Consider the following 14988-nt stretch of genomic DNA (forward strand, 5'->3'; position numbering starts at 1 on the left):
AGCTTGTGTTGAGCTCTCAGAGTAGAGTTATACAAAGGTTTTATTTCCAGTGGGAAAGCCAGTTTAAGCCAGGCAGTTTCCTGCCTGCTATGCTCTCTTGTTCTGGCTCCTTCATCACAGCTCACTGTGCCCTTGATTGTGCCGATGCAGCTGTTTCTGGGCTGTGCTGTAAATTGGATCACTGAAATAAATCTGAGTTTTTGTGTGCGTGTATGTATATACATGTGTGTGAACAGCTTTTTATTTTTTTTTGAACCTGGGTCATTTCAGCCATTTGATTTATAATGTGGCCCACAAAGAGGTGAATTAGCACTGCACAGAGGTGGGAACCAGCAGCAGGGCTGGGGGAGCGTGCAGGAAACCCTTCAGCCAGCTTTGTTAGCATAGAAACTACTGGCACTGTGCAGAACCTACAGAGCACCTAAATTTAAACGGCCAGGAGAGAAAACTGGAATAGACCACAGAGCAGCCAAATTTTTGAACTGCTGGAGATAAGGTGTATCTTTAAGGGAAAAAAAAAAAAAAAAAGGATGATAAGCTCTTTCCATGAGTTGTCTTCTGCTCATTGGAGACACCAAAACAGAAGCTGTTTGGCCATGCAGAATATGATTGTGTGAATCCTGCTGGGCTTTAAAGTATGTTGGTCTTTCAGTGGTGTTAAAAATAGTCATAATAACTGCTTCATGCCTCAGGCTTTGTATCTTGCTGTCAATTAGCATCAGAACACAAATTTATTTAAACAATGATATTCCTGTATGTTTCTTGCCTTTATGGCTTGCTAAGGAGAGCCGATATGGTGATACCTACCTGTGTGCGCCCGAAGAGAAACCTCATGGCAGAGAACACAAACACTGCACTCCCTCCACAGCTCCCAGCATTGTTAAAAAAAAGAACTGCCCAGTTGGGGAGACTGTATGCAGAATATAGTGTGCAATAACAAACCTTTCTCTGATCCTCCAGCCATTTATATGTCAGATATGTATTGGAAAAAAAACGTAATAATACCTCCCAGCATGAATAGTTTGGGACCACAATGAAAAAGTTGTATGTCATTTTCTACGTTCTTCCCTACATGTGTCAGTTCACAGTATCAAAATTTAGCTTGGCCATTGCACTTGGAAGTCTTGGCCCATGTCACTGGAAATTTCTGACATACGTTGTTTTAGGCTCTCAGGGAAGGCAACCATTGCTGAATTGGTGTATGTTTGCTTGGCATTTCAAGGCTCTCTTTGAAACCAGGAGAGAGAACTGACTTCTAATTTAACCACATTACTTTGTGTTGTGGAAGTCTGGTGTGACTTGGATTAACTGAAGTTCTGGAGAAGAGGGAAGGTCTCAGTGAGTCATCAGGATAAAACTGACCACATATGGCTGAAACAAGAAAATAGAAAAATGAGAAGAGACTGACACTAATACGGTGGTACTACAAGTATTGTACTAGATCAGCTTCACTGAGGAGGCTTAGAAGCTTATCAGGCAAAATGAAGCACCTAATGGCAGGTAGAGAATGGAGCAGAAAGGAAGGAGAGTTTAGAAAGAAAATACTAAGGGTATGGAGTATTGCTCATCTCACATTAAAAAAAAATAATCTTTAACCTCATTTAAAAAACACACCACCTTGTGCTCTCCATTTGTCGGTTTCGGAGGTACTTTGCATCTTTAAGCTTTGTGCTACACCCTCAGGGTAACTTTTTAAACAAAAGCCGGTATTTTCAATGCAATGAAGTTTGAGGCTTGAAAGCAAGAAGATAGGCAAACTACGAAGCAAAGGGAATTTAAGCTATGTTGTGGTGTGCAAAAAAAGAGCAGATGAAGAAAATAATTAAGAGGAAAGAAATCAATTTACAACAGATTCAGTTACTCCTGCAAAGGAAAACAACCAATAAATTAACTTGCCTATGACTTTCTCATGACTCTGTGATTCTCTGCAAAAGGATTTTTTTTTTGGCTCTGTGATCAATTGAAAGAAGCAATTTTTTTAAGATGGTCAGAATTAACAGTTAAGTGCTCCTTTTCGAGAAGAATGAATGAAAAAAAGAGCCTCCATCGGATGTTGGTTAAATTATTGTTTCCTGGCAGGCGGGCTTAGGTGACTCTTCAGAAAACAGAGCCAGAGGCAGAATCATGATGGTAACAGCCCAGAGGGCGTGCATATGGGATACGGAAACACTAGTTTAAATATCAATCTAATTAATATTTAAGTAGTTTATTCAAAGGGGAACGGTTTCAATAGAACACAATGTTTGAGACTGTAGGGTTGGAAAATGATAGTCATAAAATACGGTAACGGTTATGATACATACGCTAGGACATGAGCATGTATATTTTCTATGGTGCCACAGATTCAAACCCCTATTCTGAGTTAAGCAGGGTGTATTTCTAAAGCTGCCTCTCACTGTTCCCACAGAGTGCTCAGAGCAGCGCTATACCATATAAAGGTTTAAGTGGTGCCTGTCTCCTCTTGTGTGAGTTTAGACACTGGTCAGATTCGCAGTTAGGATTTCAGTAAACTGGAAGAGTATTTCCTGACCTTGATTCAAAAAACCAAGGATATTTCCAGGACGACTGAAACTGGTGCCTTTTCTCAACTGGTCATGAAGGAGGCCTGGATCTGAAGGGACTATGCGTGTTCCGAGGAGCCCGCCTGTGTGCGCGACAACGGAACAAGAGATTCAACGCGGCCAACGGCTATCGCGGAGCCACGAAGCCCTCGTCCGCAATCAGTTTAAGCAAGGAAAGCACGAGAAGCCCGGAGGGGGGAGGGGCAGCCGCTAGGACCGTGCACTGCAGCGATTTCGGGACGCGGAAAACGCACGCACCGACGGCTCAGACCCGGCCCGCGGCGCGGACGCGCAGCACAGCGCCCCGAGGGGCGGTGGACCGTGGCGGCACCGCGCTCTCCCAGCTCTCTCCTCCCGCCGCGGCAGCGCGCTCTGCCTCTCCTGGGCCCGCTGGAAAAAGAGAAATGGAAGGAGGAGGAGGAGAAAGGCCGAGGCAGGAAGGGGAGGGGGAAGGGCCGCGACACCCAGCCCCCACCGCCCGGCCTGCGCCAGCACCGCCGTTGCCGGGGTAGCCGACGTCAGGCTCAGCCGAGGCGGCGATTGGCCCGGGCGAGGCGCTCCCGACGGGGCCGAGCCCGCCCGCTTCCCTCAGCGCCCAGCGGCTGCCGGCGCCGCGCCGCCTCAGCTGCGCCCGCCCGGCCACGTCCGCGCCGGGGCCATGGGCTGCCCGCTGCTGCGGCTGGTGCTGCTGGCGCTGTTGGCGCCCCGCGGCCGCGCCTGGGACAGCGGCGATCTGGAGCTGTTCGACCTGGTGGAAGAGGTGCCGCGCAACTTCTACGACTTCCTGGGGGTGCAGCAGGTGAGCGCGGCCCGCGGCCCGCAGCGCTCCTGGAGCGCGACCCGGGCGCTCAGCGCGGCCCGAACGCGGCCGGCTCCCCTCCCCCACCGCCCACTCCGGACTCCCGCGCGGCCGCCGGCGCTGTCACGGTGCGCCGCTGCCCGGCCCGGCCCGGCCCGGCCCGGCCCCGCCGCCTCCCGCCGCCCCCAGCCGTGCCCGCGCCGCCTGTTGCTCCGCCGCCTCTCATGCCTGCGGGCCGACCGGCCCTCGGACTCCCGGCTCCGCGCATCCCGCGCATCGCCGTTCCTCTCCTCTCGCCGCTCTGCACGGCTGCCGCTTCTCTGTCTGACGCTGCGAATCGCCACGGGCTGCAGCCCCCGCTTTCCTTCACGAGTGCCGTGCGGAGGGCTGCGGCCCTTTCCCGTGGCGGCGGCTCGTTCCTCCAGTTAATTTCCATGCTCAAGTGGTCTCGATAGGAACGCCTGCTCCGGCATTCCTAGCCCAGGTTTCCCAGTTTCGCTGCCCCTTGACATCCCCAAGTCGTGTCAGTTGTCTTGGACCTCACTTGATGCCCTCCCTCGCCTTCTGGGCACTCTGCTCTGTGTGCATCTCACTGGATCTCACCGCAGTGACCTGTACTCCAGTCAGCATGTGTCTCCTCAAGAGTTAAATATGGATTCTTTAGAACATTACTTCACCGGTCCCCAAGAGGCATTTCATGCCTGGTATCTCTGTATCTTGTGAGTGATGCTGCTGGTCAGACAGCTTCCTTGGCAGCTTATGGCCCGGTCTGATGCAGTCCTTTAGTTATTAAGGAAAATAACGGTGTCTTCAGATGTGTTTCTTTAGGGCTGTGCCTGCAAGGAGGGGGTGGGGTTTGCATCATGTAGGGATCATGTTCTGGAAACTGCCAGCTGTGGTTGTCAGGAGATGCAGTCACTTCCATCTCTTTTTTCTTCTTAAGCATCTGGCATTAAATACTGAGGAATATCATCATTTGTATGGCACAGCAAACGTTGCTGCACAAGGCTTACTTTCATGGGCCTAAAAATGTGGGGTTTAATTTCTCACTGGTGACAGGTGACAGGATGAGGGGAAATGGGCTTAAGTTGTGCCAGGGTAAGTTTAAGTTGGATATCAGGAAAAATTTCTTTATAGAAAGGGTTATGAAGCACTGGAATAGGCTCCCCAGGAGGTGGTTGAGTCACCATCCTTAGATGTGTTTAAAAACCATTTGGATGTGGTGCTCAGGGACATGATTTAGTGGAGGATTGTTAGGGTAGTATGGTTAGGTCAGGTTGGACTCAACGATTTTTAAGGTCTTTTCCAACCTGAGTGATTCTATGATTCTGTGAAAGGCATTTTTAGTGTTTAGGTAACGTAGGGATACAGAATTTTGTCTGGGGCTGAAAAGGTATCGGGCACTGGGTACCGGGTAAGAATGACAAAATATAACATTACTTTTAGTAAGAGGATTCTCTGCTACTTTGCACTTCTGCTCAGGCTTTACAGGATGGTAGAAGATCTTAATGAAGAACTTGAATCTCCTGCAGCTTACACGAGGAAAAAAGTTGTGAATGTGCATGCTGAACTGAAGGGAGGTTTTGTTAGTTACAAGAATGGGCTGTTTGGCCATGTGTCATGGCATCCTGAGCTCATGACACACTGTTTTGTGGGTGTTGTTAAATACCCCTGTGGTTACTGTAATAGAGTATGCAGTGTCAAAGCTGAGCTTTAATAGAAATTGGTGAGTGCTGAAAGGAGCTGTTTACAGGTCCTTGCACATTTTATTTTTTGCTCCTGTTGCTTGCTTCTCCAGTGCTGCTGGGTCCCAGTGTTTCAGACAAGGACTTGAAGGACGGCTCTGTCTGCTCTGGTTTGCACTGACGTTGGAACACTGCAGTGGTTGGAGTTATGATATGGGGAAGGTGGCTGGTCCTGTAGAGAGGCCTGGGAGTGCACAAATCTTGAGTGTCCCGCCTTGGATGCCTTAAAACAGAGCATCCTTTACCATAATGTCTCTGTGTGCTGTCTGCGTGTTTCTTGAGGTTCTCTGCTGTTTTTAAATTTGATTTAGTGGACCTTACTGGTTATTTCGTATGTCACTGTTAGGAGTTGGTATGCCACTGGGTACAGTACCCAGAATATTTTGTAGTTCTGGTGTTGGTGGCTGTGTTCCCATATGCTCAGGTGTTCATCTTGGGACTCAGCACAGCGGGGGCAGAGACTGTGAATATAGCCTTTGTGACTGGGCATTTGGATTGTTTCATAATCTCTCACTCATCAATTATTATTTTTTCCTCCTCTTTGTGTTCTTTGCCTTGTACTGTCTTGGTAATCCTTCCTACCTTCATGTATTCATGGGAGAGGGAGGCTCCAAGCAACATATAAGTTCTGTGTTGCAGATACTGGACCATGCGTACTAACAGCAGTGTATCAGGGTGCTGCGTTTCTCTAGATGTGTCACCTTCTGGCTTGGAAGAAAATATAAGGAATGACTCTAATACATCTGTAAGGCATTAAAGCAGCTTAGCTCTTGATATGAGAATTGTGGTGCTGGCATTCGTTATACTTCATGTCTTATACATTGCATGCAGTGTCTGAAGCTGATGTTGACCTCATCTGACAAGGTAAGGAAAGCACTGCAGCTCTCTTGCCTCTGGCTGCTGGATTTTCCCCTGAAATTGAAGAGAAGTAGTGACTTCTGTTGCAAGTCTCTGCTCACTGAACTAAGAGTTCTGCATGTTGCCAAGTTACCTGGAAGCCTCACGGCATTGATAGGTAACTGCTGTCCAGCACTGACAGCGTTAGGTTCAAATGCTGCTGGTGTGTTTTCCAACATCAGTGTCTGAGATGGAAGATCATCTGATGAAAATAATTTTTATTCTGAAAGTGGAGTGACAGAGGAAGAGTAAGGCTTTAACTGTCTCAGTTATTCCAGTAACTTTTGTTAGCACTTGACCTCAAGCTGAGTTTGGCTGAGAAATCTACAGTTGTTCAAAGGATGGTGAAATTGGAAGGAACCTCTGGAGAAGGTACTGGCCAGGCCCCAGGCTGAGTACCTGGATTATGAAGTATCTGATTATTATACAAGGACACTATCTATCTGTTAAGCCACTGTATCTAATAATAACATAACATATATAGCAAAGAGTTAAATTGTTACACGTTTATTACCTCTGTTTTGAACAACTCTTGAATTGTTTCACCTTCATATTTCTTCAGTTGTTCTGAAATCGATGATGTGATTTACTTGAATGGCATATTTAAAATGTTACCGTTGTAAAGAAGTTTGGCCTAGTAAAATATGGAGATTAAGTTAACCTTTGACTTAGAGAGAAACTTACATTTCCATGTCCCCCAGTTGGTTACTGAATTTCTGTCCAAATGGGGAAAAGAGAATCAAACTCTTGACAGATCAGATGTAATAAACACTTCAGAAATCACTTCAGCATGGCCAGTTTCACACTGACAAGAGGATGAGGACCAGAGAAGTATTCATACTAAAACTCAGAGGAAGTTGCTGAATTAACCAGAGGCTGTGCAGACTTGGTAACAAAATCACCTTGTTACCTGAGAATGAGAACATACAAAAATGATGTCAACTTTTTGGGAGGAATTCCAGGAAATCTGGGGAACTATGAACTTGTATGGAGCTATAGGCACAGATCAAGTTAATTCTGTCATCTTTTTGCAGCTTTTGCTGGCTGGTGCTTGCATAAATATGGTATGCTCTTGGTGAATCAGTTTGGTGTCAGCTGAGCCTTTCAACTAAGTGCTGAAGTATGCTGTTGATTAGAACTGTTTATATGGCTTCAAGGGAATTATCTGCTCCTTTACTGGTTTTGGCTTGCAGTAAGGAAAGCGCTACAGGCCTCTGATGCCTTGTGAAAGTTTGTGATACACTTCTACAGTACAAGAGTTCTGATAAAAAAGTTTTTGGGAAATGTTGCTTGTTTGTGTTAACAATACTGCAGCATGCTGATTCAATGAAGATGTGTTAAAAACACATGAGCTGTGTTGCTAGGATTGACCAGTGCAGAGCAGTGTGTTCTGTCTTAGCTAGGACCAGGGGATTTCTGAATAAGGCTAGGGCAGCTGCTGGGAATCAGGTAAGGGAGCAGATTTGTATTGGAAGTGTGCAGGGCCAGTGTGAAAGCAAGCACAACGCTCCTCTAAGCATCCTTTGATGCAGAAGGGAAGTCTCTGGCACCTCAGATTCCCGAGGAAGAGCTAACATGTGACTTGCCAGCCAACAGATAAATATAAAACCCCTTCAAATGTTGAGAGGCCTTTTCTTTAATGTTCTTATCTTTTTTGTGAGATTTGTTTTGAATTTATTTTGACAAATCTAAATTATTCTTGTGGCTTTACTGGAAAAGCTGAGAGCGTTGTATTCACGTCGCTGCCAGACTGGATCTGCTGGATGACAGCGTGGCACAGGCACAGCTTCATGTACAGAACTCAACTGTGGTCCTCTCGCCTGTGACCGCAAGTATGCAACCGGCTCCAAAAAGTGCGAGATGTGGGGAGTGAGGCCTCGGGTTTCTTTGGCTGTGGGAAGCCACAGTGTCTCCAGACGAGCCGGTGGCGCTGGGCTTGTAGGCCCTGCAAAGACCTGGAACAGAGGAGCTGTGTTACCTCAGCAAGCAGTGCAGTCTGGCAGAGCTGTGTCTGCAGAATGCCCGCCTGCTGCCGAGGAGCTGATGCCCGTACTGTTTGCAGTGCAGGGAGTTCTGTTGTTGAACTCGTTCCAGACTGGCCATGTGGACTTGTGCCTGTTTGTGTTGAAGTGTGCTGGTTGTGCTCCTAGTATGTATCTCACAATTCAGTTCTAGCTGAAAGGAAATCACGTCATCTGCTCCAGGACTGCTTCCTGATGCGCAGTCAGTGGGAACAATAAAAAGTTAGCTTTACGTGCTAAGAAATTGAGGTAGATGCACCTTTGAGACTATCATCCATGGCTTGTGCTGAATTTTCTCTCTTGGCATTGCTTTCTAAGAACCTTACCAGAAATGAGCCCCATGACAAATTACATGGCTTTTATCATATTACCAGGCACATGATGGAGTGCTGTATCTATTCAGGGAATGCTCTCAATTCCTCAGCAAAACCAGCCTATCTGCACAGCCTTCTGTCTCCCCAGCCTTGCAAGGTGCACACTAGCAGGACAGGGGAGGGGAATGAGGAGGGACTGCCCAGAAGCTCAGCAGTGTGCTTCTTCCTTCTAGTGAGATGCATAACACTCCTGGGATTTATTTTGGTTTTTTTTTCTATCACTCAAGGCTGTTCCCTTCCCTGATGCTTTTTAAGGGTAACAAACGTGGGTGGGTGTTAATAAAGTCATCTGTTAGTAAAGTCATGTTTCAGAGCAAACCTAGATTTGTAGTACTGATTCAGTCTTCCAAGTAGTGGAAGTATTTGATCTACTAAGATAGAACTTTGCACTCCTACAGTTATGACATGACTTTTTGAGATAATTGTGTCAAAACTATGAGCTTTAGGGTTTTCTTACTTTGTTTTGTAAGATTATTTTGTCTTTGCATGACAGCACTGTGACTTCTGCAAGTCTGGTACCACGATGTGCCATGGGGCAGCTTGATGTCTCACTACTGTACTTGAGGAATGAAAATTGTTGGGCAGGTGAAACTTGTCTAATGGGCCAGATTCTTGATTCAGAAACCTATTAAGATTATCTTATTTTCTATTCTGTGTTCAAAGTACATATTAAGGAGGCCCAATGGCTTTGGAAGGCTTAGACTTTAATGCACTTTTCATCATGGATTTGGAGTTCTGTGTCCAAAAGAAGAAAAGAAAGATATATTTCATCATCCCTATCGCTTTGGACTGTCAGAAATGACTTCTGCTTGGAAGAATTGCCCTAGAGAACCAATTGCGACAACTGCGCTAAGATTTGTAACTGAGGATGATCTAGGATATGGGGTTTTGCATTTATGTTTAAACAGGACTAAACTCCCAGGTAAACTGCTGCTGCTTGATGCCATCTGTTCTGTGAGCGCATTCACACGGTTTTGTGAGTAACACTCACTGATGTTTGTTGTTCACAATCGAAATACTTAAAAATGATTCAGACATCTAGGCTTGTGGAACTCGTTTCCAGTAAATGTATTTGCTGTATTGTCTTCTAACTTTCTGCTTGAATGTTATTGAAGGAAATCTGTTCTGTTGTATTATTATTATTTTGGCTTTGATTGCTGCTTGTTTGCTGCTTTCTTTAAGACATGAAAGTGTTTCAGAATTTACCGTTGGAGGTAGTTTTAAACATTTATTCTTGACTTTCCCTGGCAACTCATTTTCTTTTTGGCTCCGTAGAGAAACGAATGCATTACAGCAGCAAACGGCTGCTAACGGTATGCAGAGTGCTGCAAGGGGGGTGAAATAAGGAGAGCTTATTTGCTTGTTAATTTTGTCTGCAACAGCAGTAATGTTGGAGCTGCTTCTCTTACTCTCTATACTTTCAGCTTTTCTAGTCCTTTAGTGTGTAGCCATAATAGCTTGGTTTTCAAATTGCAGGAATAAAAAATGGGCTAGTTTAGCTCCTCAAAGTGTTCTGCATTTTATTAGCCATTCATTGAAGGGAACAACCAATTTCTTGTTGAGGGTAACCTGTGGTGGCCTCTGCTGCTTGTAGAATGTTTTATGCTTGTTGTGAATTCTGCTCCTTTGCTGGAGTTGTCCTGTATGTGCCCATGTTGGCATCTAAACCAGAGCCATTTTGCAGTGAAAACAGTGAACATGTTTTTCTGATCGGCTCTAGAGGAAAGTACAGTTTTAAGGAGGGGTTTAGAGGTATATGTGATTCCACTTCAACTTCAGTACCTGGCCTAATTTTAAACGCTCAGCATTTAAAAATGTCCTTTGAATGAATCCGTGCTCCTAGTGCTGTCGGCAGAGCTGCTAACAAAGAGCACCGATGCTGCCGTGCAGCTGAGCCGGGGGAATGGGAGCGTGAGCAATGACAAAGAGATTTTCTTCTGTGAGAACAGGTCTGATGTGAAAAGAAATAAACTGAGGAAATTAATGTATACCTGAAATTAATGTATACCTGAAATGTTGCTTGTTTTCCACGATCTCGTAATGAACTATGAAATTCATGCAGCATTTGAAAGCCTTCAGTTTTGCTTTTGATTTGTTTGTGGGTGTTCTTGCTTTTACATAGCAATATCTTGTGCCAGTTAAAAGCTTGTGGTTTTTTTTTCTTTCAGTGTTGGATCCTTGAACAGTTGTGTGTGTATGTGCGTATGTATGTGCGTGTGTATATGTGTGTATTCTCTGAAGCTTGAAATTATTCTTTTTCATAAATTACAAGGAGATTGCTTTTTTTGTGTTTTTTTCCCCCTCAGTTCTGTTTGCTTGACTGTCAGCCTTGTTTGGATGTTACAGCTCTGTATAAAAGTGATCTGTAAACAATCCTAATGCATGTAGCAATACAGTTCTGCAATCAGCGGTCTGAACATAGCACTTTACAGTAGGATTTGTAGCAGGATGTTGGAAGTTACTGGGCTCTCATCCAATAGATTGCTTAGGTGTGAATTTCTTGAATGACTTGGCTCCCAGGCCTTAGAAGCTGCTTGTCTTAGTGTCAAGCAGACGAGTGGTGGAATGAGAGTAGAAGAGAATTAATGTAGTCTCTCATCTCTGCTAAATCTGAAGTTCTTTCTTCTCAGTGTTAATCTGGCGCTGCTGGAAAAAAATCAGAAGACACGGAGAAGCTGCTGAAATAATGTCACTCTTCAGTCTTTCTCTGAGTGAAGAGTGAAGGAAGAACTAATGGAGTCTGGCTTTATCCATGGGCTATAATTCTGGAATGCTGTCTCAACATGAAGTGCTTTTGCTTGTTGAAGAAGCATTCAGTGCTGATAAGCAGATGGGAAAGCTGTGGAGTAGCCTTACTGCACTGAGATGAGTAGTCCTTCTTTAAGGGGCAGTAATTGTTATTGTAGAATCATTTAGATTGAAGGGGACTCCTAAGATCAAGTCCAGCTGTCATATAACACTACCTGTCCACCACGAAAGCGTGTCCCTTGGTGCCACATCCATGTCTCACTTAGCCCTGGCACATTTTGTGAATGAGTTTGCAGCCTAATCAGTGTTTTAGTACGTTTCAAATTGATTTAGACTAATAATCACCACTTCATAGTCAGTGATTAATTCATATAGTGTTATCATATGGAACATATATGCTCTGACAGCAGAGCAGAGAGCTGTATGCCATTTAAAGCTTTGTGACAGTTTATTAGTAATTGTTTTATTGTGCCTTGTGTCTAACTGTAATGTTACAGCAAAAAGAAAAAAAAATTCAGTCTGTGTAGGAGCTTCTTCTCATTTCTACGAATTATTCAAAATCTTCTTCGGTGGGAATATAAAATTTCAAGCTCTTCTGTAAGTTGTTTAAAAATTCTGAATAAAATAGTTTTCCAATACAAACCTATCTGTTTGCTGACTACAGAATGTTTCTGTGAGTTTGTAATGTGCGTTGTTTGTAGTTTGTTCCTTTTGTTCTTTTTTGTACTCCAGTACTTTTTCAACGCTACAAACAAACTGAGCAACATTCGAAAGAAAACAAAAAAACTCAAATGCTGGACTGTATCAGTTGAAATGCAGCTGGAAGGTGTCAGGCAGGCAGTCATTGTGTTTTGCTGTTTACAGTGGTGAGGAAAGAACAAACCTCTTCCATACATACGTTATACTTCACTTTTAAGTACAGGATATAACTGGCTTGTGTTCAGGTTCAGATACACAGAACAGAGTTCCATGCTGTAATCCGTTTAGTAAATCTTACTGGCTGCTGTGTTAATACTCGGTGTTTAAACCAGAAAGCTGTGTTAATTCTGCACACAAAACCCACTTTCCTTCTGGACAGGTAGAGCTGCCAGCTCCAAGTTCTGCTCTGTAAGCGTGGCTTAGTTGTACTTCCAGTGGAACCAGCACACTCAGTCTGGCATTCCCTCACTAGTGCCTACCCAAAATGCATATGTCACCTATAGACTCTGAGATTTAACTGTGTGCTCCCCTCTTCATGTCATCACTTAACATATTGAGCACAGCCCATCCCAGCACCAATCCCCAACAGTACACCTTTCAGCTTTCTTTATATCTATCCTGAAGGATATTGAGCCTTGCTTTTTGTATTCTGCTCATTCATCTTCTATTTCTAAGACGCTTTCTTCCCATCCTGAAGCAAGAAGATTTCTTGGATGATCTGTAGTGTGCAACATTGTCAAAACCATTCTCAAAATTGGTCCATCCCATGCCTGCTGGATCCTCTCCCCATCCTTCTACTGTTGTATGCGCAGGGTTCTGATGGATCAGTGGAGCTCTACAATTTTTTTGGTTGTGTATTCAACTGATCCTATGGGAACGGGCACGTAAGCCACCAAATTTCTGGTTCAGTCATCGTTCACTTGAAGAATGTGTGGTTTTCTAGTTCTGCTGATGCTCATGTGTGATTAAGCGTTTTCTCTCAGAGGCACAGGCCTTTAACTAAGGTATTCTGAAGGATTTCCAGAAGATACCATCTGTTTCTGTTAATTTGGTTAGCTTCAGTAACTAGCACTGCCTCTCTAACATCAGTCTTGGACAGTAGCTCTCTTTTTAGAAGGTAAAAGGGAGGCCTTTGCTTTGTAATGTCTAGTTTCAGGATTACGCAGAGAGTTGTTCTCCTTCCCACTCCCTTTTGAGTGATGATACCTTTATACTTTGCTAATTCTATGGTTTTATCAACTTAGTCCTCAGCAAGCTCCTTACTGCGATATGCTGAACTTTATCTGTTTGGATGCAATGAGATTACTTACTTTACTCAGTTTCTACTAACTGTGATACTGCCACTTACTAGCAGTGTTGTTGCTTGTTATTGCTGGCTTAAGTGAGAACTTGGTTTTGCTTTTATTTTTTTGATGTTATAAATCACTGTGAAAATGTCAATTTTTGTGTTTTTTATCAAATGCAACCATTGAACTGTTTAAGAAAAAGGCACAGGACAATTTTATGGTGCACTATCATTTCTGCACTTCTTAATACTTACCAAAATAAGCCTTGCACCAGACAATTGGTTGATGTGCATGAACTTTAAGTTAGCATATTGAAGCTAACAGATGTATTGGGTAAAGTATTTCAGGGGTTTGGTGCAGTTGTGCAGTAAACAGTCAGTTTTCTCTTTCTGCCAAATAGGGTTAAACAGTGTATTGTTCAGGGAGTTGATTGTAACGTAGGATAAGCTTGTGCTTGCTGGTATTACCTAAAAAATTAAGCCCTGGATATAGTCCTGCCCTTTGCTCCCATTCTGTTTGTGCACCTTGACTAATATCAAGAGATGCAAATCTGGGGGAGAGTTGGCTCTTTGTTATCATCTGCACTGGTGCACTGAGAGATTGTTTGAGACCCCCAAAGAACAATAATTAGTATTGGGTAATGAAAGACTAAATTGGGCTACATTTTCTGGGAAGTCCAGTTTTGTAGGTACTACGTATTCGGGACAGAGTTCAGATGGCCTTAAGGTCAGACGGATTCGGAGGAGAGGGGTTGATGGTGAATGTTCTCTAGTTTGAGCTACAATAATAGTTGGACCTAGGATTGTTCTTAGTAGGCTCCATTTTGTCACAGTTTGACAGCAAATTGAAATATGTAAGTGCAGTTAAACGTTATTTAGTATTGCAGCTGATCTTTGTCACATATGCATTAGCTTTATCTCAATTTTGTGGTAAAACAACAATGTTGAATTCCATCAGGTTTTGAAATTGTAAGCTGGAGTCGAGTGTGTTTTAATACAAAATGTTTGAGTAATACTGCATTCTCCCTATAAAAGGGATAGATTTAGAGAGAAATACACTTGAAGTAAAAATCCTACTGTAGCAATAAGGAAGCTTTGATCCTGAACCATGATGTTTTAAAGATTGCGGTATGAAATATTTCTTTGTATTTGTTTGAATTTATTCCTGAAAATGAGAAATAGGAATAAGCAATAGAACATAAGTTGGGACACTTTTTGTTTTCAAGCGCGCTCTGACTGGTTGCCATTTTGCACTGCAGCTTGTCGGCTTCTCATTTGTGAATATAAACATTGCTTAACATTGAATACAGATGTCTTGTTTTCTTTCTAAGACAGAATTTCATTCATCTTCTTTGTGTTCAGCTCTTTAACAAAGAAAAGAAATAAAGTACTTTTTAAAAAAGAAAATCTGATATTTAGTTGGGAGCATGATATCGTCTCAAATTTCTGTCCTAAAGAAAATGGAATGCTGTAAAACTTGAGTTTCTTCACTTCTGAAGTATGTAAGATGTGTTCACATAGCTTCTATAGTTTCAGTGAATTTATGGTATCCCATTGTTATCAGGTGCTGGTTTTCTTATTTGCAGTCAGGAGCGATGGATGAGGGCCCTACGTGCCAGTTGGCTGCACCTCAACAGATTGATACCATGGCCGGAAAACACAGTTCCTTCCTTCCTCTCTAGACTTCTTAGCAGATCTGCTTAAAGCTGCCCACCACACCTGTCTTTTCTAGAGTGATCCAGTACTTGCCAAAACCTTTAGTCTTCACTGGGTGTCACAGAATTTTAGTATTTTTTTTTCCTCATCCTCCAAATTAAATTCCTCTCTTCAAATTCTCAATCCCAGAATAGTGATAGAAG

The 14988-nt window shown here is 43.7% G+C and overlaps 1 protein-coding gene across 1 annotated transcript in view; it reads left to right on the forward strand.

The window, feature by feature from the left end:
- Positions 1 to 3102: 3102 nt before the first annotated feature.
- DNAJC1 (DnaJ heat shock protein family (Hsp40) member C1) overlaps positions 3103 to 14988 on the forward strand; it is a 94026-nt gene continuing 82140 nt past the window's right edge. Inside the window, exon 1 of the mRNA XM_085227290.1 lies at positions 3103 to 3360. Within this exon, the coding sequence (XP_085083416.1) occupies positions 3220 to 3360 (141 nt within the window). The 5' untranslated portion in view covers positions 3103 to 3219. The remainder of the gene's footprint in view (positions 3361 to 14988) is intronic.

This window comes from Meleagris gallopavo, chromosome 6 (genome assembly GCF_905368555.1).
Source record: "Meleagris gallopavo chromosome 6, MGAL_WU_HG_1.1, whole genome shotgun sequence".
Classification (NCBI taxonomy): domain Eukaryota; kingdom Metazoa; phylum Chordata; class Aves; order Galliformes; family Phasianidae; genus Meleagris; species Meleagris gallopavo.